Source organism: Macrosteles quadrilineatus, unplaced genomic scaffold (genome assembly GCF_028750875.1).
Source record: "Macrosteles quadrilineatus isolate MER2022 unplaced genomic scaffold, UCM_ALF_1.0 Scaffold_6__1_contigs__length_79288215, whole genome shotgun sequence".
Taxonomy (NCBI): domain Eukaryota; kingdom Metazoa; phylum Arthropoda; class Insecta; order Hemiptera; family Cicadellidae; genus Macrosteles; species Macrosteles quadrilineatus.
The window spans coordinates 29,851,937-29,878,623 of record NW_026542599.1 but is presented as its reverse complement, the minus strand read 5'-3'; the positions used below and the strand labels follow the sequence as shown (position 1 = coordinate 29,878,623).

The window sequence follows — 26,687 nt, the reverse complement described above, 5'->3', positions numbered from 1 at the left end:
AAGGTCTTCTGTAACAAGGAAGTGGTTGAGAGTGAACAGATTGGCCGAAGGACGTTGGTGGGCGAGTGACGTCATCGGAGCCAAAATATGCTGCAGTTACTCTGCGTGGATGTGACCCCTGCCCTTGAAATTAAGATACTAAGTACCGTGAATGCACAAGTGGGGTTATAAGTTATAAATGTTACAGCAGTTGTTGTAAGGGTTCTTGCAGATTCTAACCAATGTCGTTTAAGAATATAATCAATAAAATTTAGGGTATTTTGCCAAGGGTCCAAAAATATAAAAACTTAAACTGTCACAAAGTTGATTTGTAAAGTTGTTAAAGTAGAAGCACTAGTATACTAAGAAACAGTTGTATTATAAATTTAATTAAATGGTATTTATTTTGGGGTAAATAACAAAAAGGACAATAACATACACACACACCCCGGATCGATCCTGAGAAAAGCCAGTAGCTTTTTGACGGTTCGAAACTGGACACAGCTGAGCTTTGTCCTGATTATTTAATGATCCTGATGATGAAACAGCTGATCTTAGTCAGCAATAAAGCAACACATAATATGTGTTAATAATATTATTATCTCACAACATTCTACCATAGATAAAACATACGTGTTATGAATTAAACACTCATCCTTCACTCATATTTGGAATAAAATGCTCACCTATACTGTAGGTGGCGTCTTCATCTTAATTGTAAATGATAAAAAAACAACCAGTGTCAAACGACATTCAATTGAGAGCTATGCTGCTTCTAGGAACACACATATTTTTGTTTAGGTTACATGCCAAGGGCCGGCAATAGATTGAACTTGGCTGATTAATTAAAATACCAAGTTCTAATACGTCAATGTTAATAGGACGAAAATATTCCGTTACCGGAGCGCATTTATAATGTATGATAAAACCAATTTAGATAATTTCATGCCTAGTAGTATTTTTACATACTTACATATAAATACCCTCATCCTACCGCAGGTGATGTTCACAATCAGTCCCCATACAACATTCTCCGACCACAACACAACCCTTTATAGAAGCCACCCCTGCGACTCGACTAGTTTAATAATTCAAGGTCGCCTTCCATCTTCCCTATACTTTTCTATCGATTTTAAAACGACAAATTTAAGCCTTTATATGCTTTGTAAAAGTCACACGATTTCCCCACAAGAGTCTACGAACTAACATTTCAAAAGTGATGTAAACACAAACTCGACTATTATCAAATGAGTTAAACGTAGTATATTAAGTTGACGAGGCTTAAAACTGTTGTTGCTCATCAATAATATGCCAATTTTTCATTATCTAGAACAGTGTAGTTTTATTGATTCTGAGTTTGAAATGTGTGATAAAAATACAACATTTCCGACAACATTTCCAACATGCAAGATTTAAGTTGAACCACAGAGTCCCTTATACACAAATTGATATTTATATTTTGTCTGCACACAAATTTAAAATAATTATTATTATTTATAAATAATTAATAATGAATTAAAAAATAATTAAAATAATTATAATAAAATAATTATTATTTATTTTCTAAGAATCAAAATAAATAACCGTGATTAAGTGGTTCATTCCTACATAAACACTCTACAGTCATGTTCAACTTATTTTTGTGTAATAAATGTGGAGGATTGTGGCACTGTTTTAACAAAAAACGTTAAGTGATTCATTTCAAATTGTCAACATTCCTTATGCCTGATGAAGCTAATTTTTTGAAATCAAATCCTCCCAAAGTTCACCCTTAAACGTCAATGTAATCGTTTAAGTACTGTTTCCTGCATGTTTGCAAACACCCAAAGACATACATTAGTTTCAAATATGAGTATGGAAGTGACTCACCCCATCTACGCTTCCCCATGTGTGTTGTGTGTTGTGTCCAGTAGCTGTACAGGGCTGTGTATGTGTTATGGTGTTCCATATTGTGTAGTACGGGGTCGCCAATGTTTGAACAGTCGAGGTACATTGCCTCCTTCTACCGTGACCCACTGGCTTATAGCCTTGTGTTGCTAACGTCTTAATACAGAGTAAATATAGCATTATGGAACATGCTTGGCAATACTAAGATCATAATTATTATGTTATTATTCGTAAGTGTTCCTTATAAAATTTTGAAAAGTATGATTAAGGAGTCTGTGGAAAGTAGTGTATTGTGTGGTTTTGTTACTAGCTACCGATGGCTGGTAGGCAAGATTACTTCAAAAAGTTTAATTTTAAAGCTTGACCGCAAACCGAACAACACTCTTAGTTTTAAGGAGCCAGAAAAGGGTCTACTGATCCTTTACACATACTTAAAAACTGTTTCAGAGAGGGGTCTATTACAACTTCGGCGGCCAATATAGAAATTATCTAATCCTATTTAAATCTAACTTAACACTAAATGATGCATTGTCTCTCCATTCCTCAGTCATTTTCTTCTACTGAAATATTTTCGTGTACTGGTTTTTCTTTGTCACAGCTAATTTGAGAGAACGGCTGGGCGTAGAAACTCGGTAGGGGTCTCTAAAGAAAGGTCTTGGTCTGTAGATGAGCCATCAAAAGAGAAATGTGGCAAATTCCCTCGGGGCTCTGCCCCAGTGGCCTTTAAATTCCCATCCCATGTTATTCTTATGGGGGGGAAACGGGTTTTTGTCACAGCTAATTTCAGAGAACGGCTGGGCGTAGAAACTTGGTAGGGGTCTCTAAAGTTAGTCTGTAGGTGAGCCCTCAAAAGAGAAACGAGGTAAATTTCTTTGGAGCTCTGCCCCAGAGGCCTTTAAAGTTCACTCAGCAGTTTTGTTTACATTACGACAATATGGATAATTTTACACTACTTTTAATGAACCAGAATGTTAATATTAAAATTGTATTTAAATGTCTACTGAAACTGTCAATAATAAAATATGTTTACATTATTATTTTAGATTTTAAATTGATTCTCCACTGCATGACAAGTTTTTATAGTTTCAACAATTATTGCTCTTAGAAAATTATGAAATAAGTGCGACATATCAATTTCAAAGGAACATATAACTATTCCTTATCGGGCTTATACAGTATAATATAGCAGCTTAAATATATTGTAAGGTTGGCACTTGCCTTTTTTCCTACTTTCAATCACTATTTATAATTGAATTCAAGAAAGAACGCCAGAAATTCATTTATTGTTATAAAAGTTGTTGATAGTCGGGTTGAAAAATGTGTCATAGATGAGTACGTTGAGGATGATCAGCTTTTGAAAAATGATAAGATATTAACTAGAAATGTTGATTAAATCGATCTGTTATTTACATCTTTAGTATTTCCAAAATCTTTGAGTCGAATCTTTTAAAGTCATCAGAAATTTATGACTGTAATTTGTTTTAAAATAACGCCTGTGATACTTAGCAATTGCTCGAATTCGAGCAACAGGTACACTAGTTTATATAAAACTGAGATTTTAGATTAAGATTAGATTAAGTTTATGGCCCTGCAGTTAAATAGTTTTTGCCTATCCCAAATTGAAAAAGTCATTGAACATAGTCCTTTGCTTCAGTAGAATAATCATTCCACTTCATTCTTACTTGTGATGTCAGGTTAGAAACCATGAGTATAAATCTTCTTCTCAGGGCCTAGGGTCAGTTTAGAAGGTTTGAAAGTGATGTACAATTTGTGAATTACAGTTGTACATGTGTTCTTTTCTTCTCCATTCTTCAAGTGATGTAGATGGTATTGTTGCGAGTTCCTCTTCCGTACATTGTTGAAATTTCCGTTCCACTTACCACCTCTCGAAGATAATTTAAGCTCCTTAGACCTGATCTATCAGCTTCAAAAAAATTGCTCTTTTGGGTTCGTTTGGTACGTATATAGCTGGTTTAAATTTAACTGTTTAGTCCTAAATAAAAATTGGACGGACGCTCAATTAAACGTTTTTAGCACACTACCTTAATTATGTTTTTAATTCCGATTAAAATTACGGGGCATTTCCATACCTTCAGGTTTACTAAGGTCGTAAACATCTTTTATAAATAAATTCTAGTATACACATTTTAAAATTGCTCTTTCAAAGCTATCATCATTGACTATATGACCAATACTATTATGTTTCGGCGAAAAAATACATATATAAAACTATTTGTATCTCTTGAGAAATATAAATATACGCCGACTTACGACTTATGCTGGGAGGCAAGTTTCAACCATAAACAGACTACTTATGGTTTAACGTCGATTGAACGTTTTTACAATTAATCAAACCGGTTTGGACCTGAATTAATTAAGTGCATTATTCTGACCTGTCGTTTGCACTTTCTGAAGACGAAACTTTACAATGCTTTCATACGGTTAAATCTTATTTATATTTAAATACTTTCCTTAGAAGTAAGACCCTGACCATCCTTAACTTGCCTATACGTATTTGCCGTTTGTTAGTGTACCAGTTTCATCCAGTAAAAACATAGCAAAATACCCCCGTCGCAGCAAACCTGCAGACTTAGCGAATTTCCATCTGCCTGATTGGATTTAAACTAAAATGTCCCCTAAAAATATCACATTTATTCCCTATTTAAACAGAATAAGTTTAATGAGTACTTAGGTTTGCTGCAACAGGGAGGGTAAAAAAGTTTTTTTTAATGTAAAATATTAAAAGGTACTGTGGTTTAGTAAGAAATTAATGTATTTTCCAAATTTGATCAAAATATGTTCATAAACAAGCAAACTACAACAGTTGACTTATTCTCCATAAGAATAACATGGGAATTTTAAAATTACAATTTTTTTTGGAATTTTCTCCGTAACAATTAGGCGCATAATAACGCTTCAATATACTAAATGATTTGTTTTTTTAAGCTCTACAAAATGGTTTAAAAATAAATTGTGAAATTTTGTGTTTTTAGGGTCAAAAATGGGAAAAACCTATTTTTACCCCATAAAACCCCCCATAAACCCCCGTTCCCATAGACCGATCATGCTGGTTCGCGAACTCATTCAAGTTTATCCCGACTTACACCTTTAAACCAAATTTTATCAAAATCGGACAAAAATTACTCTATCGTGCGGATGGACACATATACAGGGTGTCCCGGAACTCTCTACCAATATTTTTGGGCATTGATCCTGGGTAAGAAACGTACTTAAATATCATATTTAAATTGTCCGGAAGTCCTAAGTTACTCACACAGCCGCCATTTTGTTTTTTTCAGTTATTAATTTTTTTATAAAGAATGGTTAAACATACGAAATGGAAACTTTGCACAAACATTTATGACAACTAGACAAAGCTGCAAAAAAATTATGAAGATTTTTCAAATTCATAAAACAAAATGGCGGCCATTTAAAATTTTCTTTCTTAAATAACTCAAAAACCATTGATTTTACAAACATTTTAAATGGTCGCCATTTTGTTTTATGAATTTGAAAAATCGTGATAATTTTTTGGTAGCTTTGTCTGGTTGTCATAAATGTTTGTGCAAAGTTTCCATTTCGTATGTTTAACCATTCTTTAGCTAAAAATTAATAACTGAAAAAAACAAAATGGCGGCTGTGTGAGTAACTAAGGACTTCCGGACAGTTTAAATATGATATTTAGTTATGTTTCTTACCCAGGAGCAATGTCCTAAAATATTGGTACTGTAGAGAGTTCCGGGACACCCTGTATATATATATACATATAGATATATAAAAATTTGAACGAATGGTGTTTTTGGCCTCTGGGGACATCAAAATGAAAAAGTAAATCGGTCCCGGGCTTAGGTCTTACCATGAGACCTACGGTAATAGCTACTTCCCTATAGGGAAATTCGCTAAAACTAGCAAAGTAGCAATAGCAAGCTTAATAATTAAGAATAACTTACAGATTTTTCATCAGCACTCCATGAAAAAGAGCCGGTAAGCCGCACTCGTATCCAACTTTCCACCAGACACTATTCAGCAATCAACAGTCAGCACATGTCAACAGTTACTACATAACACACAACGATACTACAGCGGTTGTAAAAGACACGGATTAAATGATAAAGAATGAGGTTCAAAATCACCACTAGAACGTTACATGTTTCTGGCTTCACTGTTTCACCGGATGTGAAGGTAATGTAACCAGTTACCGGAAACGTGGAAACAACGCAATTTTCCACGACCTTCACCGACGTGATACACAAGGCAGTGGCAGCGTTCTCACGTGAGCGATACGAGTTACTGATAACAGGTAATAGGAAAATAATGTGTTTAAACTGTCTAATTTGTAGGTTAGATTTGTAAGTTTGTTGTATATACGAGGATACACCACGAGGATAATTTAGTGTTTATAATTAAAGGAATTGTATTATAACCTTTGAATGTGCATAGAATTAGATTCCCAATTCCCATTCATTTCCTATGGTAAAGTTTTATAGATATGATCGTAATTCAATTAACCCACTGACAGAATACGCTGTTACCGGCTGTTACAACTACACTGATTTCTGTTTAAATGTGTTGTGGCACAGAAGTCTATTGTCTTTGGTAGTACAGTTATATGTAGGCTGTTTAACCATATCAAACTTATAGGACAGTATAATAGCGCATCTTTCATGTCACATCAACCAAGGCCCCACTAAAAAAAAAAAACTAGAAAATTGTTCTAGTCTGGCCTTGCATCAACCCATGGTGGAAGGAAAAACATAGGTGTGCTATTCCCGTCATATGCTGACGTCACCCAGATTGCAAAAAAAAATCATCTGATTATATTGCCATTGAAGTATATGTTTGTTTTGATTTGATTGTTATTGTTTTTTAAATAACTTATTGATCAGCATCGTACGTGTTATTATTGTTTTTTATATTTTTTCTAAATGGTGAAATGGTGTTTGCAATTTGGGTGACGTCAGCATATGACGGAAATAGCACACCTATGTTTTTCCTTCCACCATGACATCAACCAATGTTACAAAAAATAACGGCGAAATAGAATGTTAAGCTATAACATACTCTGTGCCTCTGTGGGTTGATCGTTCAACTATATTTTAGACAATTGCTTCAGCTGGTCTATGTAGATGGGATGTCTACTTCGCATTTAACACTTTTAGTGTATTACATATCATGCATACTTAGTAAGGGAGGAACAACCAAGCATAAAACTGATTTTGGTTAATTAATTAAAGTTTGCTATTTCCACCACATTTGATCTATTTGTACGACTATACCAAACCAACAAGAATTTGTATCACGACAATCACACATATCGAGGAAACAGGTAAAACCTTATTCTTAAGACTTTGATGCTAACTTATTACACTGTCACATAGTTAATTTAATATACATTTTACAATGCTAAATGTTGGGTGGGTCACCGCAAGTCTGCACTTGTTACTTCCGGTCTGATCGCCGGAAATGGCCGCCCACAGGTTACAGCCTTGTCTTACTTTACAGCTGGTTGGCTACAATCAGCTGATCGCTGTCCAAGAGGGATTACTCACTTGGCAGCCTTTGGACCTCGACACCGCCTTCTATGTCAGCTGATCAAGAGGACTTAACTTTGGTGGTCTTTGAGCCTTGACCTCACTCTTCCAGCCAATGATTGAATAGGAGGTTACAGACAGCCACGCATAAAACAAAAGAGGAGGCTAGGCCTATGATATGAGAAATAACCTCATACATACATAACAAATAGGTTAGGATACATTTATAAATTGTGAGTTCAACTGCGTTACGAATGTCAATAAAACAATGAAGAAGTGTTCAAAAGTTTCTTGTTCTATCGTAAACAATTTTACGGAGAAAAAATTGAACACGTCTTCGACAAGACAGTAATTCGCAAATCACGCAGATTCTCACGCAACTCACGCAAATCCTTTCTATCAAACTTTACACTTTGACGTGCATTTCCAGCTCGAGTCAATATTTAACACTCACAGACTCGTCGTAATCACGCGCTAAACACTTACTATGCGTGAAATGTTTAGACTATCCATTACTGTTTTGATAAAATAATAGTAAAACAACACTACTGATAATGGTAACGTTAAATACAGTTTATACAGGTCGACGATTTTTTATAAGGTGTCCTGCATTCTTTTATGCGATTGGGATGTCCTCCCATTCGACATGAAACTTTGAAAAATCGTTCTGTGTGTATCTGGGAAGTGTTTTGCTGTTTTCCCTAAAGGATTCTAAAGATACAGAGTTTATTCGCAAGAAAATTATTTTATCGATTTAGTTTCCATGGATGAAACAAATAAGAAAACATTACACAGGGAATATCCCTAAATAGGGAATAAGATATTTTTACCTAACATCCATTCACATTTCCAAAAGTTAGCAGTTTTGTGTTTTGAAAAACAGCTGATTTAGCAGGAACAGCTGACCAACCAAAAAAATATTAATTGTTGTAGTCTATTTTCACGTGGTAAAAATATCAGATTCTGTTACCGATGACACTACTACTTTTACCCCGATGCGAGGCACCATAGCCTCCTTATAACCCTTTTATAAAACCATATACTGACCATTAACCAATAAAATTCAGAATCTTTTCGTTACAACAGACAATAGAACCAAAATGAGCTGAAATGTAGGCGACAAGGACAACTTCCAAAAGCTACTGAGGTCCTATGTCATACAACAAGAAAAGCAATTATGTTAATATTACTTTGACGAACTGGTTGTTCCATATAAGACTTTTGGCAAAGATCAAAGATAAGGATGAATTAGTGCTTGTGTTCTTTGTGAAAGATGTAATATTTATCAGTACTCTAGTATCTAGGGAGCAATTGGTCCACTGTAAACTGAATAATGTAATACAATTTCATACATGTTGTCTATTGTCTATGTAGGTGAACTGTATAGCTTTTCCACTCTTATTATTTATTATACCCCGATGTTATACCCCCATCCCAAAATCCCATCATCTGTCACTGATATTGATATATTAGAGTTAATATATGCATATAGGTAGTAGCTTCACTAACTTAACTGGTGATTGGGTGACGATGTATGTTGGTGGCTCAGGAAGCTTCTGAGTCTAGAAGGATGATTCACTCTTGGCTACACGAGGCCCAGGACATTGTGGGCTGAGAAAGTTATGTCTGGTTCTCCCTAAAAGGCAAACGCCATCTCCGCCCAGTACAACTACGATACGATAGTGATACAGTGATGCAGACCTACCCACGACCCAAACAAATACAAATTTTTTACTTTAACTGAGATTTTTACGAATTTCAGTAATGAGCGGGATTTAGACCTTCAACAACACTCCCCAGAACACTTCTTTTGTGACGAACTTGCAGTAGTTGGCTATTTGAACACATTTACTACTGTCAAGTCGGGTTTTCTAAGGAAAGTGGAATATTGAAAGATTGTATTTTTTTATACCTTGAAATTTGCTGATTGGTCTAATATAGTAAGAATTAAGTTAATAAATAATTATCCTATGTGATTAAGTTACTGGTACACTTTTAGCGGATGTCCCTATAGGGAAGTAGTTTGTATTACCGTAGGTGGCATAAGACCTAGGCCCGGGATCGATTTACTACATTTTGATGTCCCCCTCAACCAAAAAGAGAATTCGTTCAAATTTTTATGTATATATACATAATAAAAACAATATTTTAGCGTGATATAAATACTATTTATATTTGACCATTCATATTTCATATATTTATCCATCATATTATTTCATACTATTCGTATATAAATAATCGAAAATATAAAATATAAAATTTAAGAAAAGGTTCCAAGAACATATACAAGCGTTAAAATCAGGTAGAAAAACGACAATGAAATCAAATTTTGCAGAGCACCTAATCGGAACTCGATATGAATACAAAAATATAAATACAAATTTAGAAATTCTAGAATTTGAAAGAAATAAAACAAAATTAAATGTCAAAGAAGATTTGCATATATACACAAATAACAAAAGATTTCCTTAAAAATGTACTGAATACCATGAACATCAACAAAACAAGTCCGATATTTGAAAAAATCCTACAGTTGCAATAAAACAGAAATATTATATAATATACACAAAATTAAACAAAGAATAAATCAAGATCCTCTAAATTCTAAGTTAGCTGAACATGTGACTAACTATAATTATTCCTTTTATTATTAGCGAATTTCCCTATAGGGAAGAAGCTATAACCGTAGTACTCATAGAAAGACCTGGACCCGGGACCGATTTAATTTTTCATTTTGACGTCCCTAGAGGCCAAAAACACCATTCGTTCAAATTCATATACTGTATATATATGTGTCCGTTAGCGCGATAAATCGTGCAAAAATTATCAGATTTTGATGAAATTTGGTACAAACGTGTAAACCTACGTTTATTGGAACGAGTTCGCAATCCAGCATAATCGGACCTGGGGAACAGGGTTTTATGGGGGTAAAAATGGGGTTTCCCCGTTTTTGACCGAAAAAAAAACAAAAATATGTTCAATTTCTTTCCAAACCATTTTGTAGAACATAAAAAAGAAATAATTTGGTATATTGAAGCGCTGTTGTATGTCTAACGGTCACAGAGAAAATTCAAGAATAGTCTAATTTAAAATTCCCATGTTATTCTTATAGAGAAAATGAAAACTGTTACCGTATAGTTTACTTGTTTATAGATATACTAGCTGTAACCCGCGGGCTTTGTCCCGTTTAACTTCTTAATTTTCAAGATGATCTCGTTCGCATGGCTCAATCATGTCCTGGTTGAAGTTCGTTCGCTACGCTCACTCACCTTTAGGTTGGAGCTCGTTCGCTACGCTCACTCATCTTTAGGTTGGAGCTCGTTCGCTGCGCTCACTTGCCTTCAGGTTAGCTCGTTCGCTACGCTCACTCGCCTTGAGGTTGAAGTTCGTTCGCTACGCTCACTCACCTTTTGGTTAAAAATTAGCTGTTGTCATAAATGTAAAAGAAATAATGGTGCTGCACCCTGTTGGTAATCCTTGTAACTTTAATGCTATTGAACATCATAGAACAGAACCAACTTGATTTAAACAGAAACAGCTGTTAAGATTCATTAATTCCATTTAAATATAAGTACTCATAAGATTAACATGGGAAATTCCAGAGCCACTGGGGCGGAGCCCGAGAGTCCGATCAGAATAAAAAACCACTTAGTTTTCCTATTTAATGCCTAAAGAATCAGTGTACCAAATTTCAGCCTCCTAGGTAAATGGGAAGTGGGAGAATTAGTGATGAGTGAGTGAGTGAGTCAGTCAGTGAGGGCTTTGCCTTTTATATATATAGATGTTGATAAAATTTGGCAATTTTTTTTGTCCTATACTATCGACGTATGGTCAAACAACACTTTTTACCTTCCCCGTAGCAGCAAACATAAGCACTCGTTAAATCTAATGTTATTTAAATTGGGATTAAGTAGTATGTTGGTTTTATTTATGGAAATATTTTAGTAAAAATGTAATCAGACAAATTGAAATTCACTTAGTGTGCAGGTTTGCTGCGGCGGGGGTATTGTTGTGTAAAATTATTTAAAACTTCCTAACCAGGTTTAGGCACTAGGCCATTTTCAAATTTTAAAAAACTCAAATAAAAATATGTAAATAAATAATATAATAACAAATAACATATAATATTAAAACATGTCCTGCTTGTTACATAATTCATGTCTTCATTGATTCATTTAAATTCTATATGATATATTTGTATTCATTTTCATTAATATTTTCTAAAATTTTGGTATTTTTTCATTTGGATTGTTGTCAACTTGTTGTTTTTGTAGTTCATATAAATATTAATTTCTTCTTTTACTTTATATTGTTCTCTATCTCTTTCTATCCCTAATATTATTAAATTTTCTTCAATATTGGTATATTTATGTTTGGAATTTAGTAGATGTTCTAATTTTTTTTACAACATATAGTAAATTCCAAATTCAGATATTATTTTTTGAACTAAATCAAATAAATAAATAAAAACTTACATTTATGAAACAAAAAAAGAAACCATTTTTTTTATAAATGAAACTTTATTTACAATTTATTTGATTTAATTCAAATAATAATATCTGAATTTTGTGTAAAATACATAGGCTTTATAATCAATGATTATATTCCTAGAGTGTTACAGGAACGAGAACAGACATCTCAGTTTCATGAAAACTAAAGATCCGCCTGGAAACAACGAAGTGACTGCTGTCAAAAACAGAACAACATAACCTCTCTTTATTCTTTGAGGTTAGGAGAGATACTTGAACGTAATGATATCGTATTTAATGTGTAAAAAGTAAGTTCGTCTTGTTATTTGAGTGGGGTGAACTGTCTTTAATCAATTTTCAATATTCTGGAATAGTGGAAAGCCCGTTCCTAAAATATTTGTTTCTGAATTGTTGTATCGTGTTTGGATGGTAAACCAGTCCTGAAGATGCTTAATGTGTGATCACTGATGTGCCAGTAATTTTAGGAAAAGACATTTAATATTGAACTCATAGGCTTATTTAGTATTTCAACACTATATTTTGATTTGTTTTGATTAATTTGATCAATCATGGAAAGTGCAAATCAATGTCAAATTTGTAAACAAGCTGATTCAAAGTATGTTTGTCCCAAATGTAATATTCCATACTGTTCCTTAAAATGTTACCAGTCTGAGTTGCATTCTCAGTGTTCTGAAACATTTTACAAAGACTGTGTTGTGGAACAAATTAGAAGTGAGGATGTTGACCCTCAAACACAGTCCAAAATGATGGAAATACTTCAACGAGTGCAAAACATTGATGAACAGTTTGACGAAGAAGTTCCTGATTCAGATGATGATGATAGCGTTGAAGATTTAGCAGGGAGGCTAGCAGGCGTGGACCTTGATGATCCTGATTCAGTGTGGGAGAAATTAACATTAGCAGAAAAACAGCAGTTTGAAGAACTATTGCGTTCAGGAGATGTTTCCCAAATTGTTCCTCATTGGCAGCCTTGGTGGTTATTCAAAGAGGAGAAGAAACTTGTAACTGACCTTGACACAGTCAATCAAGCCCCTGAACTTCCTTCCAATATACCAAAACTATTAGAGAATATCCAACCATTATCAAAATTGTCCAAAGTCTCACCCTCACCCTGTGTGAGATGGAATGTTGTTAATATACTCGCAGCATACAGTCTTACGGCTCGTATATTCAATGGCGACTATCTTGACTCCCCACAAGAAGCAGGAACCACTATAGTTTCCCTTAGTAAAAACCTTTCAAGCAATCAAGTATTTGAAGATCCAGAAAATGCTGTGGCAGCCGTTCATCTAGCTGCAGTTAGTAACAGCTGTGTTTTGACCAATGTAGACGAAGGACAGTTGAAGGAGGATGTTAGACAAATTGTCGAAGGACCTTCAGAATCCAAAAAGAGCTTGTATGTTTTAGCAGCCCTAAGTGAAACACATCAGCTGTTCTCTGCATGCAAGAAAAAAGTTAAAGAAAGTAAAAACTCTCCGAGTTCAAGTGATTTTTACAAACGATTCCCTGATGCTAGGAATTCCACACAACAAAAAATATCAGTGAGTGAAATCAATAAACATTTAAAGAAAATAGACTTCTACCTTTCCTGGGCAGTGGAGTATTATTAAGTTAGGTTAGGTGAGTCCAATAAAATAGGTGCCAAAACTATGCTCATTGTACAGTAACTTATAGGCCTATATAAGTAAAAAAGTAAAACACTAATGGGCCTATTAAAACTAAGCTAAAAATTACAGCCTAGCTTAAAATGTGATAAAAGTTAGCTTTTGAAAATCTTAATATAACTATGTACAATTAGCTTAGTTGGCTTTAATAGGCTACCGGTACCTAAAATGTTGTGAATTCTCAAGTATTTACAAAAACTCAACAATGTACGACCATGTTAAAAATGATCAATTAGACCTAGTTGCTATATTTACCAAATAACTAACGTGAGATGACATTTAGATATTGTTTTTAGGCCGAATGTACAAAAACATTTGAACTAATTTAGTGTTTTTGGCCTCTGGGGACAATGCCTCTAGTTGTTACCGTGCCACAGTGTAATAGCTTCATCCCTGTGTGGGAAATTCACTAATATTCTTTTGAGTTTCTAAAATTATTGTTGTTTAGTTAGGTTACCGTACTGTAACTTATCCATCATAGATAAATTACATTTAAAGCGACCTACAAAAGTGTGTACAAATCAGAGTTTTTCATAACAAGTTACCACTTATGTGTATTCCATTAGACGTTCAAATTTGGTCGAATAATCCTTTTCTTTTTGTAGATATGGTTTAGTTAAATTGTCAGTATTTAGCAGGAAACCCACTAAAAATCATTTTTAACTTCAGTATTCTCATGTTTATTTTTTTACCCTTATATCAGTTTTTTTGTGAATTTTTAAAGGTAGGCTAGTACTTTTTAACAGAGGATAAGTTTTTGACTTTGCTTGGCAAGTTAGTTTAAGCTTATCATAATTTGTTAATGACAAAAAGCTAATCAAAAGGCTTTCACATTCTATAATCAGATTCGTCAGCATGGTGTAACTGACAATACCTTACTGCTTTCAACAGTTTTTGTCCAGTTATGCTCGCATAGATGTTGTGAAGGTTTGATTTAAACTCATGATGTATTGACTGGCCTTTGAGATTAAATCCTAATGGTTTCAGCAACAGAATTGTTGGACAATTAATCAAAGATGAATTTTAATTCAAAATTGGTTTGATAAAATTGATAGAAATATAATTATAGATAGTGGTTTTACTCCTTATTTTAAAGGTACTTCTGCTATCTTTACAGTCAAGCTTTTTCACAACTCCTAGCATTTTCAGTAATCTAGCGATGTTAAGTCCCTAAATTTTCCAGGCAAGTGGATCTTCTGCCTCAACAAATGAACATTTTTACCTGATAAGTAATAAATCTAAGTGGAGATTATAAGAGGATAAAATAAATAACAATCATTACAAAATTACAATTAAGTTTTATTTTTTGTAAAGGTACAAAATTAATCATACCTAATTCCTGAGTGTCTCAATATGTACAATGTTAATTTCATTGTGGATCATGATGTAAAAATTTTATTACTTTACATAAAATATCCCACAAAATAGACAATTGCTCAATCTTGTTGACACAAACAGAAAATACAGAAATCAGACAATAGTCTCTATGAAATGGTAGTTTTTTTTAGTGGCTGTCCATAAATTGTATCTCAGACAGAAGATAGATAGTGTCCGGCAATGGTCTTGGCTGGGGCGATAACACTGTCACTGTCTGACGATCGACATCTACGTTTGTCCTGAAAACAAACATGTGGTAAAAATAATTACAAATATTGACAGAAAACATTAATTTCAGTATGGTAAGAACTAATGCCAGTAGCGTCACGGATTCCCAAACCATGGGAGTGTCCACTAATACTACACACATAGAAGGGTGTATTATATCAAAAGCAGTGATAATGATAACTACTGTAACTACTTTATTCGAGAGTTTACAACGGACAAACTATACTTACACACATATGAAGCCAGCTACATTTGTTTGAATCACATCATCTTCAATGCTGTTTGCAAAAGTGATTGCCAAAATGTGATGCAAAAGGTTAGGACCTGGAACAATTACAAAAGAAGAAATCATAATAATAAACAAGCTAGCCCAAATGAATTAAATTGAAAATCGTACTATTGTCACATAAATTTGTCCATATTATTTGTAGGGGCCTATGTGAATTTTGATGACCGGGAAAAGGTCTGAGAATTTTGTTAGAAAGTACAGTGGAACCTTGATAACAAGACCCTGATAACATGTCACCCCTGATCTTAATAATGAGACTTATTTAATAATTATTATGAGAGTCTTGTTATCAAGGTTCTACTGTACTGAATTTTTGGTATGAAACTGGGAACTTTTAATAAAAATTAAAAGCCTATAGCCGAGTGTTCATTTATTAACAGTAACTGTGATTTGTTGCTTCCTTTTAGCGAATTTCCCTATAGGGAAGTAGCTATTACCGTAGGTCTCATGGTAAGACTTAGGCCCGGGACCGATTTACTTTTTCATTTTAATGTCCCCAGAGGCCAAAAACACCATTCGTTCAAATTTTTATATATGTATATATATATATAGGTATATATATATATAGATTTATATATATATATATGTGTCCGTGAACACGATAACTTGAGTAATTTTTATCCGATTTTGATGAAATTTGGTTTGAAGGTGTAAGGCGGGATAAACTTGAATGAGTTCGCGATCCAGCATGATCGGACCATGGGAACAGGGTTTTATGGGGGGTTTTATGGGGTAAAAATTGGTTTTTCTCACTTTTTACCCTCAAAACACAAAATTTCCCAATTTTTCTCTAAACCTTCTTAAAGAGCTTAAAAAAACAAACAATTCAGTATATCAAAGTGTTTTTGTACGGTTATTGGTTACGGAGAAAACTAAAAAAATTGTAAATTTAAAATTCCCATGTTATTCTTATGGAGAATATTGTAAAATGTTGTAGTTTGCTTGTTTATGGATATATTTTGATCAAACTTGGCAAATTTATTTATTTTATAGTAAGCTATCAATATTTTACTAAAAACACACTACTTTATTAGTTTCCTTGTAGCAGCAAACCTAGGTACTCGTTAAACCTAATGTTATTTAAATAGATCAATTGAAAATCAATTCGGCCAAATGGAAATTCGCTTAGACGGCAGGTTTGCTGCGGCGGGGGTATTTAAGGTTGTCATGAACAAGAAGATGATCACAGATGTTGCTCCATGCAAATAAAATCAAAAACATTGTTTGATTTCATTTTGCCACATTTTTGGCTAATGCAAACAGGGTTCCAATTAGTTTGGATTAGGACTCTGCTAGTTTAGTACTGTTACTGTACGCACAAAATGTGTGTTTTAGTATCCATTATTTTTAGTCTTGACTTGTACTATTAGTTAGACCAAAGAGCCTGAATAAAAGACAATTCAACTGTATTAGTTTATTATGGATAAATAATTACGTACTATTATTGTACTAAACGAGGTGTGTAAATATCAAAATTAAACAGACTATTCATACAAGACTGGCCAAACTATTAAGCGGACATTTAAACTTAATATTACAATCACATACCTTTCACCTAAGGTAAGAAACAATGTTCCACAGTACCTGGAGACACTGCTACTAGCTTTGTCATATTGTCCTCCGCCCTCATACCAAGCGGCATGCAGCTATCAGGCAGGGCAGGGGCGCCAACCTTGTATATCTTGAGATCTGCCCACTTGACGTCAAAGGAGTGTGGGTGTAGTGGCGTCCTTGCTCCGTAGAAATATTCTCTCGTCCTCATGTCTCTTGCTTCTATCCGGTAACTTTGTAACCTTTCTACAACCTGTAGAAAATCATGGAATACATTAATATATTTTTATACAGTTTTTTAAAGGCACAAAAATATTTAAATCATAAATATGACGAGGTATTAGCCCGTCCTACGTACGGGAATTCAGTAGTCAGTTAAAACCGTGTACAATTCAGATCAGCTAGTTTACACGTATAAAGACAAAGTTTCTAGCAGTTTTAATGTGAAAAATCATCTTGTAAACAAATGTTGTGTGACCAAATATGTAGCGTAGGGAGACTAATAGTCAATTGAGAAGTGTATAGACCTAGTCAACGATACCACCTTCCATAGCATACCTGCCTCTTCCATAATTATTATCACCACAATACAACTACTATACACAATTTCCAGTAGGTCTGAATAGATACGACCTAAAATAAAACGATAATATCAAATAAAATTCACATTACAAATAATTTAACGGTACTTACGTATTATACGGAGGCCACTTATTTTACAGCGCGCTGCGGCGGTTGGGTTAAGTTGGGATATCATAAATATGTTTGTAGAACTTTCCTAGTTTCGTTATGAATCGAACTATACGAGATGAGTCATAAAAACTTATGATAACCCAACCTAACCTAACCGCCGCAGCGCGCTGTAAAATAAGTGGCCTCCGTATAATACGTAAGTACCAATTTAACTTTGGTGTCCTAACATCAAAACTAATCGTCACACCTATCCTTTATATCAATTTTACTGCATTAATTGCTAAATAAATAAGCGTAAACAAAGAAAAGTAAAAACAATAACAGTTTGTTTTGAAACAGCTGTTTGGTTCAAATAATATTCATTTGAAAAAAAGAATCACATGCAGCAGGAATATAAAAAGTAAACACGCTATAGGTCGGCCGCTTAGAAAACGACCTGCGCGCTAATGCTAAACCAATGCTGGAGGAGGTCGTTTTCTAAGCGGCCGACCTATAGTAAAGCTAATGACGTAATTGTCAATGTTTATTATCCATACCGTTATCAGTTCTATCCTTGATAATTACCCACCCTCATTTAATAAATGTACATCGTAATTTCCCATATTAGTTAATTTAAACTACAATATATTCATAGTTGAAATAAAAGTGATATTTTCATGTTTGGGGGCGCTGATATAGGCAACCCCAAACGTAACCACAACTGAACACGATTTCATCAAAGGATGAGTTGTCTAATTGCAGTATCCTAGGTCAATGTTGACGTTGTGTTCAATCTATGTCATCTATCTGTTTATCTTTGTATAAAACCCGGCTGAGGTTGTGGTGGTAATTTTAAAACGTGATTCCTGATTATTCTTGATCTTCTTTTTATGACATCAATATTTCCGGGCCTAACCCAAACAAAGTTAAAGCAGACAAACATTAAATGTAAACAGAAAGCTACCATGAAGAATTAAAATATGTAAACATTGTTACAACATTGTTTACACTGTTTCGTTTTAATATTATAGATTATTATTATTGGTGACAATGGCTAATTATTTGTATAAACAGGTTGGTTAACATTGTAATGTAGCGTTTAGTGGGAGTAGATTTAAAATACAGAAAGCTATTTCCTTGTTCAAGAGACCTGTATAAATTGTTTGTTGGGCTTAAAGCCTTCTCATCACAAGCACGCTTAGCAAAAAGCCATCAATATTCTGATTGGTGCACGTTGGAACCCCCATGCATGGTCGTCCATCTGACTTTTCTAGCCGGGGGTTGGGGTAGGTATATATATATATATAGGAACTAGCTGTACCCGCGGGCTTTGCCCCGTTTAACTTCACAAGTGAGCTCGTTCGCATGGCTCAATCACGTCCTGGTTGAAGTTCGTTCGCTTACGCTCACTCACCTTTGGGTTGGATCTCGTTCGCTCCGCTCACTTGCCTTCAGGTTAGCTCGTTCGCTACCTCGCTTCCAGGTTGAAGTTCGTTCGCTACGCTCACTCACCTTTTGGTTGCAAATTGGCTGTAGTCATAAATTTAAAAAAAATAATAGTGCTGCACCCTGTTGGTAATCCTTGTAACTTTAATGCTATTGAACATCATAGAACAGAACCAACTTGTTGAATTGAAACAGCTGTTAAGAAATTCCTTTTAAATATGAAAAATCATAAGGTTAACATGGGAAACTCCAGAGCCACTGGGGCGGAGCCCGAAAGCCCGATCAGAATAAAAACTACTTAGTTTTCCTATTTAATGCCCAAAGAATCGGTGTACCGAATTTCAGCCTCCTAGGTAAATGGGAAGTTGGAGAATTAGTGATGAGTGAGTGAGTGAGTGAGTCAGTGAGGGCTTTGCCTTTTATATATTTAGATAAACCCCAGTAAAAAGGGTGATCTTATGAGTACCTACTTGAGATAAATGATTAAATTTTAAATTTAAATCTAAAATGTTTGATTATACAATATACATTTTTTTAAACTAATTTGTCTTGTCAATTTATATGTTGTTGGTTGTTGCTTTGTTTTTAAAATTTGAATAAAACTACTGTGGTAACTGGCATAATGTGAATAATTTAACTGTTATTTTTTACTACAAAATCTGAAAAAATAAACCTGGTTTTCTTGATTCCTAGTCCCCAGGTGTATTTTAATACTATTATTTTGTATTTTAATGACATGTATTTTAATAGGGGTCTACGGGTCCGGGAACTCCATATTTTCGGGTTGGCACAAGAGATCCGTACAGGCAGAAAATGATTGTCGGGCCAAGCTTGGATCGAGTCGAGCCGAACCTAGTGCAAATTTCCGGGATCGTGGAGATTGTTTACGAAGAGGCTCGGGATTGACGATTTTACTGTGATTGTGGGAGACAATAATGTTACCAGGGAAGATGTCGAATATTTTTTTAACCTCGTAAGATGTGCGTGATGTTCATGATTTCACCGCAACTACTGAAGATGTTATCAAGTTTGCAGAAGAAGTTCTTGATTTCCCAATACCCCAGAAGATGTTCTCTAATTGGCCGTGACCGCAGAAGATGTTATTGGTCTTGTGACCGCAGAAGTTAAGTAAGAAGACGTCCCCGATCCTACCGTGACCCCAAAAGATGTTTTCTTATTTAGGTGTTTACGATTTTGCCGTGACCACAGACATCGCAGACTAAAGGTCCTCAGATTGTTTTGTAAAATATTGGGTTGTGTGATAACATTTCAAGTACAAAGTCATCGTAAAGCAATAGAAAATACCTAATAGGATAGCCTGTTTTGTAGAAGACAAGCAATGTTTTTGTTATTGAATACTATTATTATGCAGACCAGTGTATTTAGGAGCTAAAATATTGTTTGCCAAAAATGAACCATTAAAAATCAGATCTGGCTGTGAGGTGGCTAACAAAAATCATTCAAATCCTCAGGGATGTTTTTATGCATCTGGCAGGCTAATGTGTGAGGCAATTGATACAAATCATAATTGCAATATAGATGCAACTGAATTGGAGGATACTTGGTGTCTTGAGGTTACACTTCGTGCAATTAATGAAGGTCAACTGATCCAACACACATTACAAATATTAAAAAAATTACAAATATTTGAAATATTCTTATATTTTCAGTTTTTTAAGCAATAGAAAATTTTCTTTAACTGTATATATATATCTGTTAGAAATTATAATAGAAACTAATACTTAAGTTAGAACTAATCAAGAACTAGAAAATGTAATTCTCACCCCGCCACTCTTAGGCAACAAAACTACTTTGACGAAGTTGGGCATGTCTCGGACAAGCTCGTTGTAAAGTCGTTCCTGATCCAACACCAGAATCACGTCTACCTCAAACGCCTGTGCTGCGTGCATCAGATGCTTGTAGCCATCGTTCTTGATCCAACCACAGGTGTTGATAATGATACCAGAGGCATTAGCTGTAACATGATAGAAATATATTGATAAAAATAGCCTATGTACTTTATGATTTGGTATTTATAATGTACTAGCTGAGTACCCGTCCTTCGTACGGGGTTAGTATGCAATGCTTATTGTAGTTAAATACTCGTGCTTTGCATTTGCAATGAGAGAGGACACGTTTTGAGAAAATTTGGAAAATTTACTATAATCTACTGTATACTATAGGATATAGAATATCAACCATAGCCATAATGTTCTATCACTTCACCTAAGCAATAGAACGAAGTAAAGTCCTCACACACAGGTTTTTGTTGCTGCTTGGTTCAAATTAGCTGTTGTCATAAATGTATAAAGAACTAATGGTGCTGCACCCTGTTGGTAAACCGTATAACCTTTTAATGCTCTTGAATATCATAGAAACGAATTGCGTAGTTGAAACAGCTGGCAAAATTATTTAATTCCTTTTAAATATGAATCAGAAATCAGAAACGTTTTATTGTCCTTCAACATTTACAACAAATGCAATAGACAAAAGTCAAGAAAATTCAGCTATTAGGCTACATATCTACTAATAATACTAATAAGGTTAACATGGGAAATTCTAGAGCCGCTGGGGCGGAGCCCAAAAGGATTTTTGAGGTAAGAATATGTCTATATGTTAATCGGGAATGTGAGCTATCATCATACCAAATTTCAACACAATCCCACCAGTAGTTAATGCGTGATTGAACTTCAAACAAACAAATAAACAAACAAACACACAAACTTTCACATTTATAATATTAGTATGATGAAGGCTACAGGCCAAAATACACAATCAGTGGAAAATGTAGAAATCCCAGAAAGTTTTAGTAGTAGCAAGTAGCCTTAGTGATTTCATAAGTTAGGCATGGATGGATACTCCTAAAGAGAAGTGACAGGTCTGATTTCAGCTCAGTGTCACCTCTGGGAAGCGGAGCAAGAGAAATATATATTTGTAGAAAGTTTACTAATTAAAAGAGTCATATTCATAATCTTATTTTCATATTCATAATAAAGTTTTGAAATGAAGGGCTTCTAAAAATGCTTGCTGCAGATTATTCAGCCTTATTAAAAGTTGGGTAAGCCCCAGATGATTGGTATCAAATGGAAAGCCAAGTAATTTTCCAAAATAAAATTTGAGAGTCCTACTAAATATATTGACTTAAAAAAGAGTGTTCAATCTTCTAAACGAGATATTTAAAATGTTCTCTAATCTTAATAATATCATGTTAACAACTAACTCTGAAATAGAAACTTTTCCCACAACTACACATTCATTTATTTAACATAAATAATTTTTCTAGAGCCTCTAAACTTGGAAAATAAACACCAACACTTAACCTGTGGACATTGATATTTCAAAATAACCAAGTCAGATTAGATTATACAACTTTTGACGTGATTACCTTTCTTGTTAGCTGCCATTCGTTCGTGGATTACTTCCGCCATGCGTGAGACAAGTGTGTTGAACAGAGTAAGATTAAGGTTGAGACTCTTGTGCCCGTAGTGGTAGACGAGAGGAGCTTGTTGAGAAAACCCTTCATCTACTGAGGCAGGTCGCTCCACCATCACAGCACCTGGTGTGGCCAAGAGATAACTTTGGTTTATTGTAAGGTTATCAACATTGTTTGGTATAAGAGTAACATGGGGTAATTAATGTGATGGAAGTATAAACAGAGAATGGAAAAGAACACTTGTTGAGGGATGAGATTTCAACGGATATTAAGATCAAAGTGGGATGGAATTAGGAATAAAGATGGGTGAGCGAGAAGAGAGAATTTCTCGGAAAATTAAGTTGATAGTAACAGATGTAAGGGGAACAAAAGGAAGATGAACTGTGATAGGATGGAGGATTGAAAAATACTTAGTGGATGCCTAGACAGAATAAACAGTCAGGACAACGCATAAAAGAAATAGCAAATAAACTTAAACTAGTGTTTAGTGTAACAGATTTTTACTTTTTATAGAATAAAAATGATAAGCAAAATATAGCACAGAGTTGATGGTGAATAGAGTGAAGAATAAGTGTAAAATCTTACTTAAAATCTTATCTTTACTCTCTAAAGCAGTCCTTTTATGAAATGAAATGTTTAAACCCAAATTTATATAGATATAACAGCTGATGAAATATTTGACAGTTCAATAGAAATCACATACGGTAAGTCCCACACAATGAAATATCAGTGTTAGATTGTTTAACCTTTATTTTGTCCATAAAACCTAGTCTTATACCTATCTCAGGTAAGCCATGAACAAACCCCATCCCTTAAAAAAACGCATTTACTAGTTTGAATTTGCAACTCACAAGCAAATCTTTTGGATTACTATATTTAGTTAGCACCTTTATATGTCCTAACAAGATTAAGTCCATACCAATAGTGCCGGGAATGGAGATGCCTCCCTGCCCCACGTCAAGGTCTACGTATATGGGTCGTCGGCCCATCCTGGCTGCGTAGTTTAGCAGTATCTTGGTGACTGTAGACTTGCCCACGTCTACAGGCCCGACTACTAGTGTGACGGGTCCACGCCCAGAGTCTGCCTCCGCCTTGATACGCAACTGCTCCAGACATGCGTGACAGTTCAGGTAGAACATCTACGGAAGAAGAATCGTACATATGAGCTGATGTCATAGATGTTAGGACAGTTTCTCTTGACGGTCTAAAAGTCCCTGCATCTTGAGCTTTAGAGGCAAAGATAATAATGCAAAACCCTCTCTTTCTGGAAAGGGCATAAAGGCATAAACTTACCATAGGAGTCTCTTTGGCAATATAACTGATATTTTTCCTTCCTCTGAGCTCTATATTACAACCTTGATAAGTGAAGACTGCTACTTTGGCCCCAGTATGGAATGTGTATGACTTGCCTTTGACCAGTTCAGTTCCAAATATTTCAGCCATTCCACTTTTAACCTGAAACAAAATAATTTAAGATTGGTGGTATGAATAAAAGCATTATAAAGGTCACAAAATGATTTTTTGTTTGAAAGACGAGCAAAAAACTAAGGTTGTTTGTTTATTGTAAATTTTTTTCAGCATCAAGCCTGGTCATCGTTATAGACTATATTAGACCTACTTCTCTATGGGTTGATCAAAGACAGTGAAGAACCGGTTCAGTACGAGTTTACATGGACAAGCCAGTGATGATTGCAGGGATTTAGCAAGACCTAGACCTAGCACCTAAGCCTTTTAAAAATTTATATTTTAGGCCTAACCCTAAAACTGCCCGTCGAGCACTTTATGGTCGATCAAGCCGATACACAATTACTCGAAGCTTCGAACTGGTTTGAGGCCAATGGCTTCAAGCTGAACCAAACCAAAACACAGTCTCTTGTCTGCAGTCTGGCCAAACGTGCTCCTCTGAATGATCCGTTGAAGTTTTACGGATTCAATCTCGACCAGAAACTAACCTGGAGTGACCATGTAGACCAAGTTTGCAGTAAACTATCAAGGGTATGCTTCCTGCTTCTGAAACTTAGGCATCTGGTCATACAGAAATACCTGTTGAACGTGTACATAGACAAATAGAATAAATATAGACCGTCAGCTGTGCTGCGGTTAGCATAAGTTCTGGGGTCCACCGCTAGGTTTGCCGTGTAGTTACGGCGCTCACTGCTGCAGCATCTGCTGGTCGCATACGGCTCCTGCGCTCCTCGCCTGCAGCGGTGTGCGCCGTAACTACACGACACTCCTAGCGGTGGGCTCCCGAACCTTCCTTTGACAGTCTATAGGTATCTATTCTATTTGTCTATGGCGCTTATCACACAATGTTTCATTGCCATGTGAGCTATGGTGATTTGTTGTCGGGACACACACCCTTGACCGAAGAAATAGCCTACTGATCCTGCAAAAACGAGGTCTGAGAATATTCATCTTCAGCAATCTTTTGGCTCACTGCAAGCCTGTCATTGCCAGGCTGGTCATGCTAACAGGGTTAAGTCACTAAGTTATTTCCTCGCCTGCATAAAATACGTGTTAGGCCTACTTAGGCAATTTGAGGAGTTTCCTTCCAGAGCAGCAACACATCAACATCTTACTAGGCATTGTACCAGACTAGATATACCTAGAGTTAAGCTGTGAAAGTCTCCGTACTCTTTTTCGTCCCGTCACTTAATATTGAAAACGCCGACAAGAGCCCAAAGACTACCTACCTAATCATTGATTCCTGCGATTGTATTGGCTTGAACAGATATTGTTTGTTAGCCTACGTAATTTTGATTGGAATTATGTAAAATTAAAACTAGCCTACCTATCACTCAGTAAAGTTAGCGGTATGAGACTAAGACCTACCTCTATCACTACTGTCTCATTTTTGTTCTCAACTTCGAATCTGAGTTCTGCATCGGGATCCAACTGAAATTCTTGAACGATTGTATCCTTGTCCTTGTCATCAGCCATTTTACTTCAATTTTATAGGCTACCTAATTGAAAATTCGTGTTTCCGTGTTTAGTAAAATTTGTCCAAATTGTAGTTTAAAACATAACCTCAGACAGACAGACAAACACAAAAAGCAATTATAGTACTAGTACTAGCAGAAAAAAGTCCAACAGCCAATCAAATCTTGACTCATAGTTATTCTTTTCCTGCTGATCAAAAAGCTTACTAATTTTCCCCATGCAGTTACGCTGCCTAAATAGCATAAGCACCGCTTAAGCATAGATTTAAAACACTGCTTTATTGATTTATTAGGGAAATTGACAGGAAAGCAGGCTTGCCTTAAATAAGTCCATAGAGACACTTTTTTCCCTCCAGTGGTTGAAAAAGTGGTCAATGACCACAACAATTTTTGGTTTTGTGTTGTATATTTTATGCGTCTGATGTATAACCTAATAGTAAGGAAAAATCATAAAATAAATCCTAAAATAAGAGAAAAATAATTTCGTCAACACTGGCGTTTGATGTTGTCAACATAAAACCCATATTATTTCAATAATCAAACGTTCAAGATTTTTACAATGGGAGGAGAATTCTAGTGTTATAATAGTCTATGTTTCTATGATATTAATGATCAATCCATTCGATGTGTTATTCCTTCCCTGATCAATATATTCATTCCAATCCCAATATCAAGTACGAGTGTGGCCTGAAAAACAATGACACTTAATGCTGTGACTAAAGTTATCTACGGGAATAATAGTGACTACAGCAATTATGTTTAGTGTTATAAGGATAACAGGAAGTAACTAACATAACACCTACATAAAAACGAATACAAAATATACCGGTTTTTGGGTACTGCACGAATATTATTACACTCTGTCATAAAGTCTGAAGCTTTATGTGATGCATGTTTTATCACGGCCACCTTTAAAGGTGGCGTGCGTGGCGTGGCGGTGCTGATCCACACATACGACTATTACGATTACGACTATATGTGTTACTGTTTAGTAATAACGATACAGGATAGGCCGTACAATTTTTTTTATGAAATAATGTTAAAGTAGTAAAATAGTCTATAAATTATTCTACAAAAGATGACATTATCAACGTACTACCATTGACTATGGATTCTAGTAATCAAAATGTAATACTCAATTTCCCCCGGTTTTAAACATAACTTATGCTTATTTATAACTTATTTATTTTATAAAATAGCT

At 34.9% G+C, this 26,687-nt stretch overlaps 2 protein-coding genes across 2 annotated transcripts; one reads left to right on the top strand and one right to left on the bottom strand.

Moving 5' to 3' along the window:
• The first annotated feature begins 12,125 nt into the window (after positions 1-12,125).
• LOC128996464 (zinc finger HIT domain-containing protein 2) lies at positions 12,126-14,215 on the top strand. Its single transcript, XM_054421818.1, has one exon. The coding sequence runs from the start codon at positions 12,436-12,438 to the stop codon at positions 13,495-13,497; it is 1,062 nt and encodes a 353-aa protein (XP_054277793.1). The 5' UTR covers positions 12,126-12,435; the 3' UTR covers positions 13,498-14,215.
• Positions 14,216-14,829: 614 nt separating this feature from the next.
• On the bottom strand, positions 14,830-25,578 carry LOC128996596 (protein CLP1 homolog). The gene is made up of 8 exons (XM_054421992.1): positions 25,380-25,578; positions 23,841-24,002; positions 23,467-23,686; positions 22,500-22,670; positions 20,899-21,089; positions 17,030-17,249; positions 15,387-15,480; positions 14,830-15,167 (listed from the first exon to the last, which is right to left on the bottom strand). Exons 1-8 carry the CDS (start codon positions 25,485-25,487, stop codon positions 15,056-15,058), a joined length of 1,278 nt encoding a protein of 425 aa, XP_054277967.1. The 5' UTR covers positions 25,488-25,578; the 3' UTR covers positions 14,830-15,055.
• Positions 25,579-26,687: the final 1,109 nt, after the last annotated feature.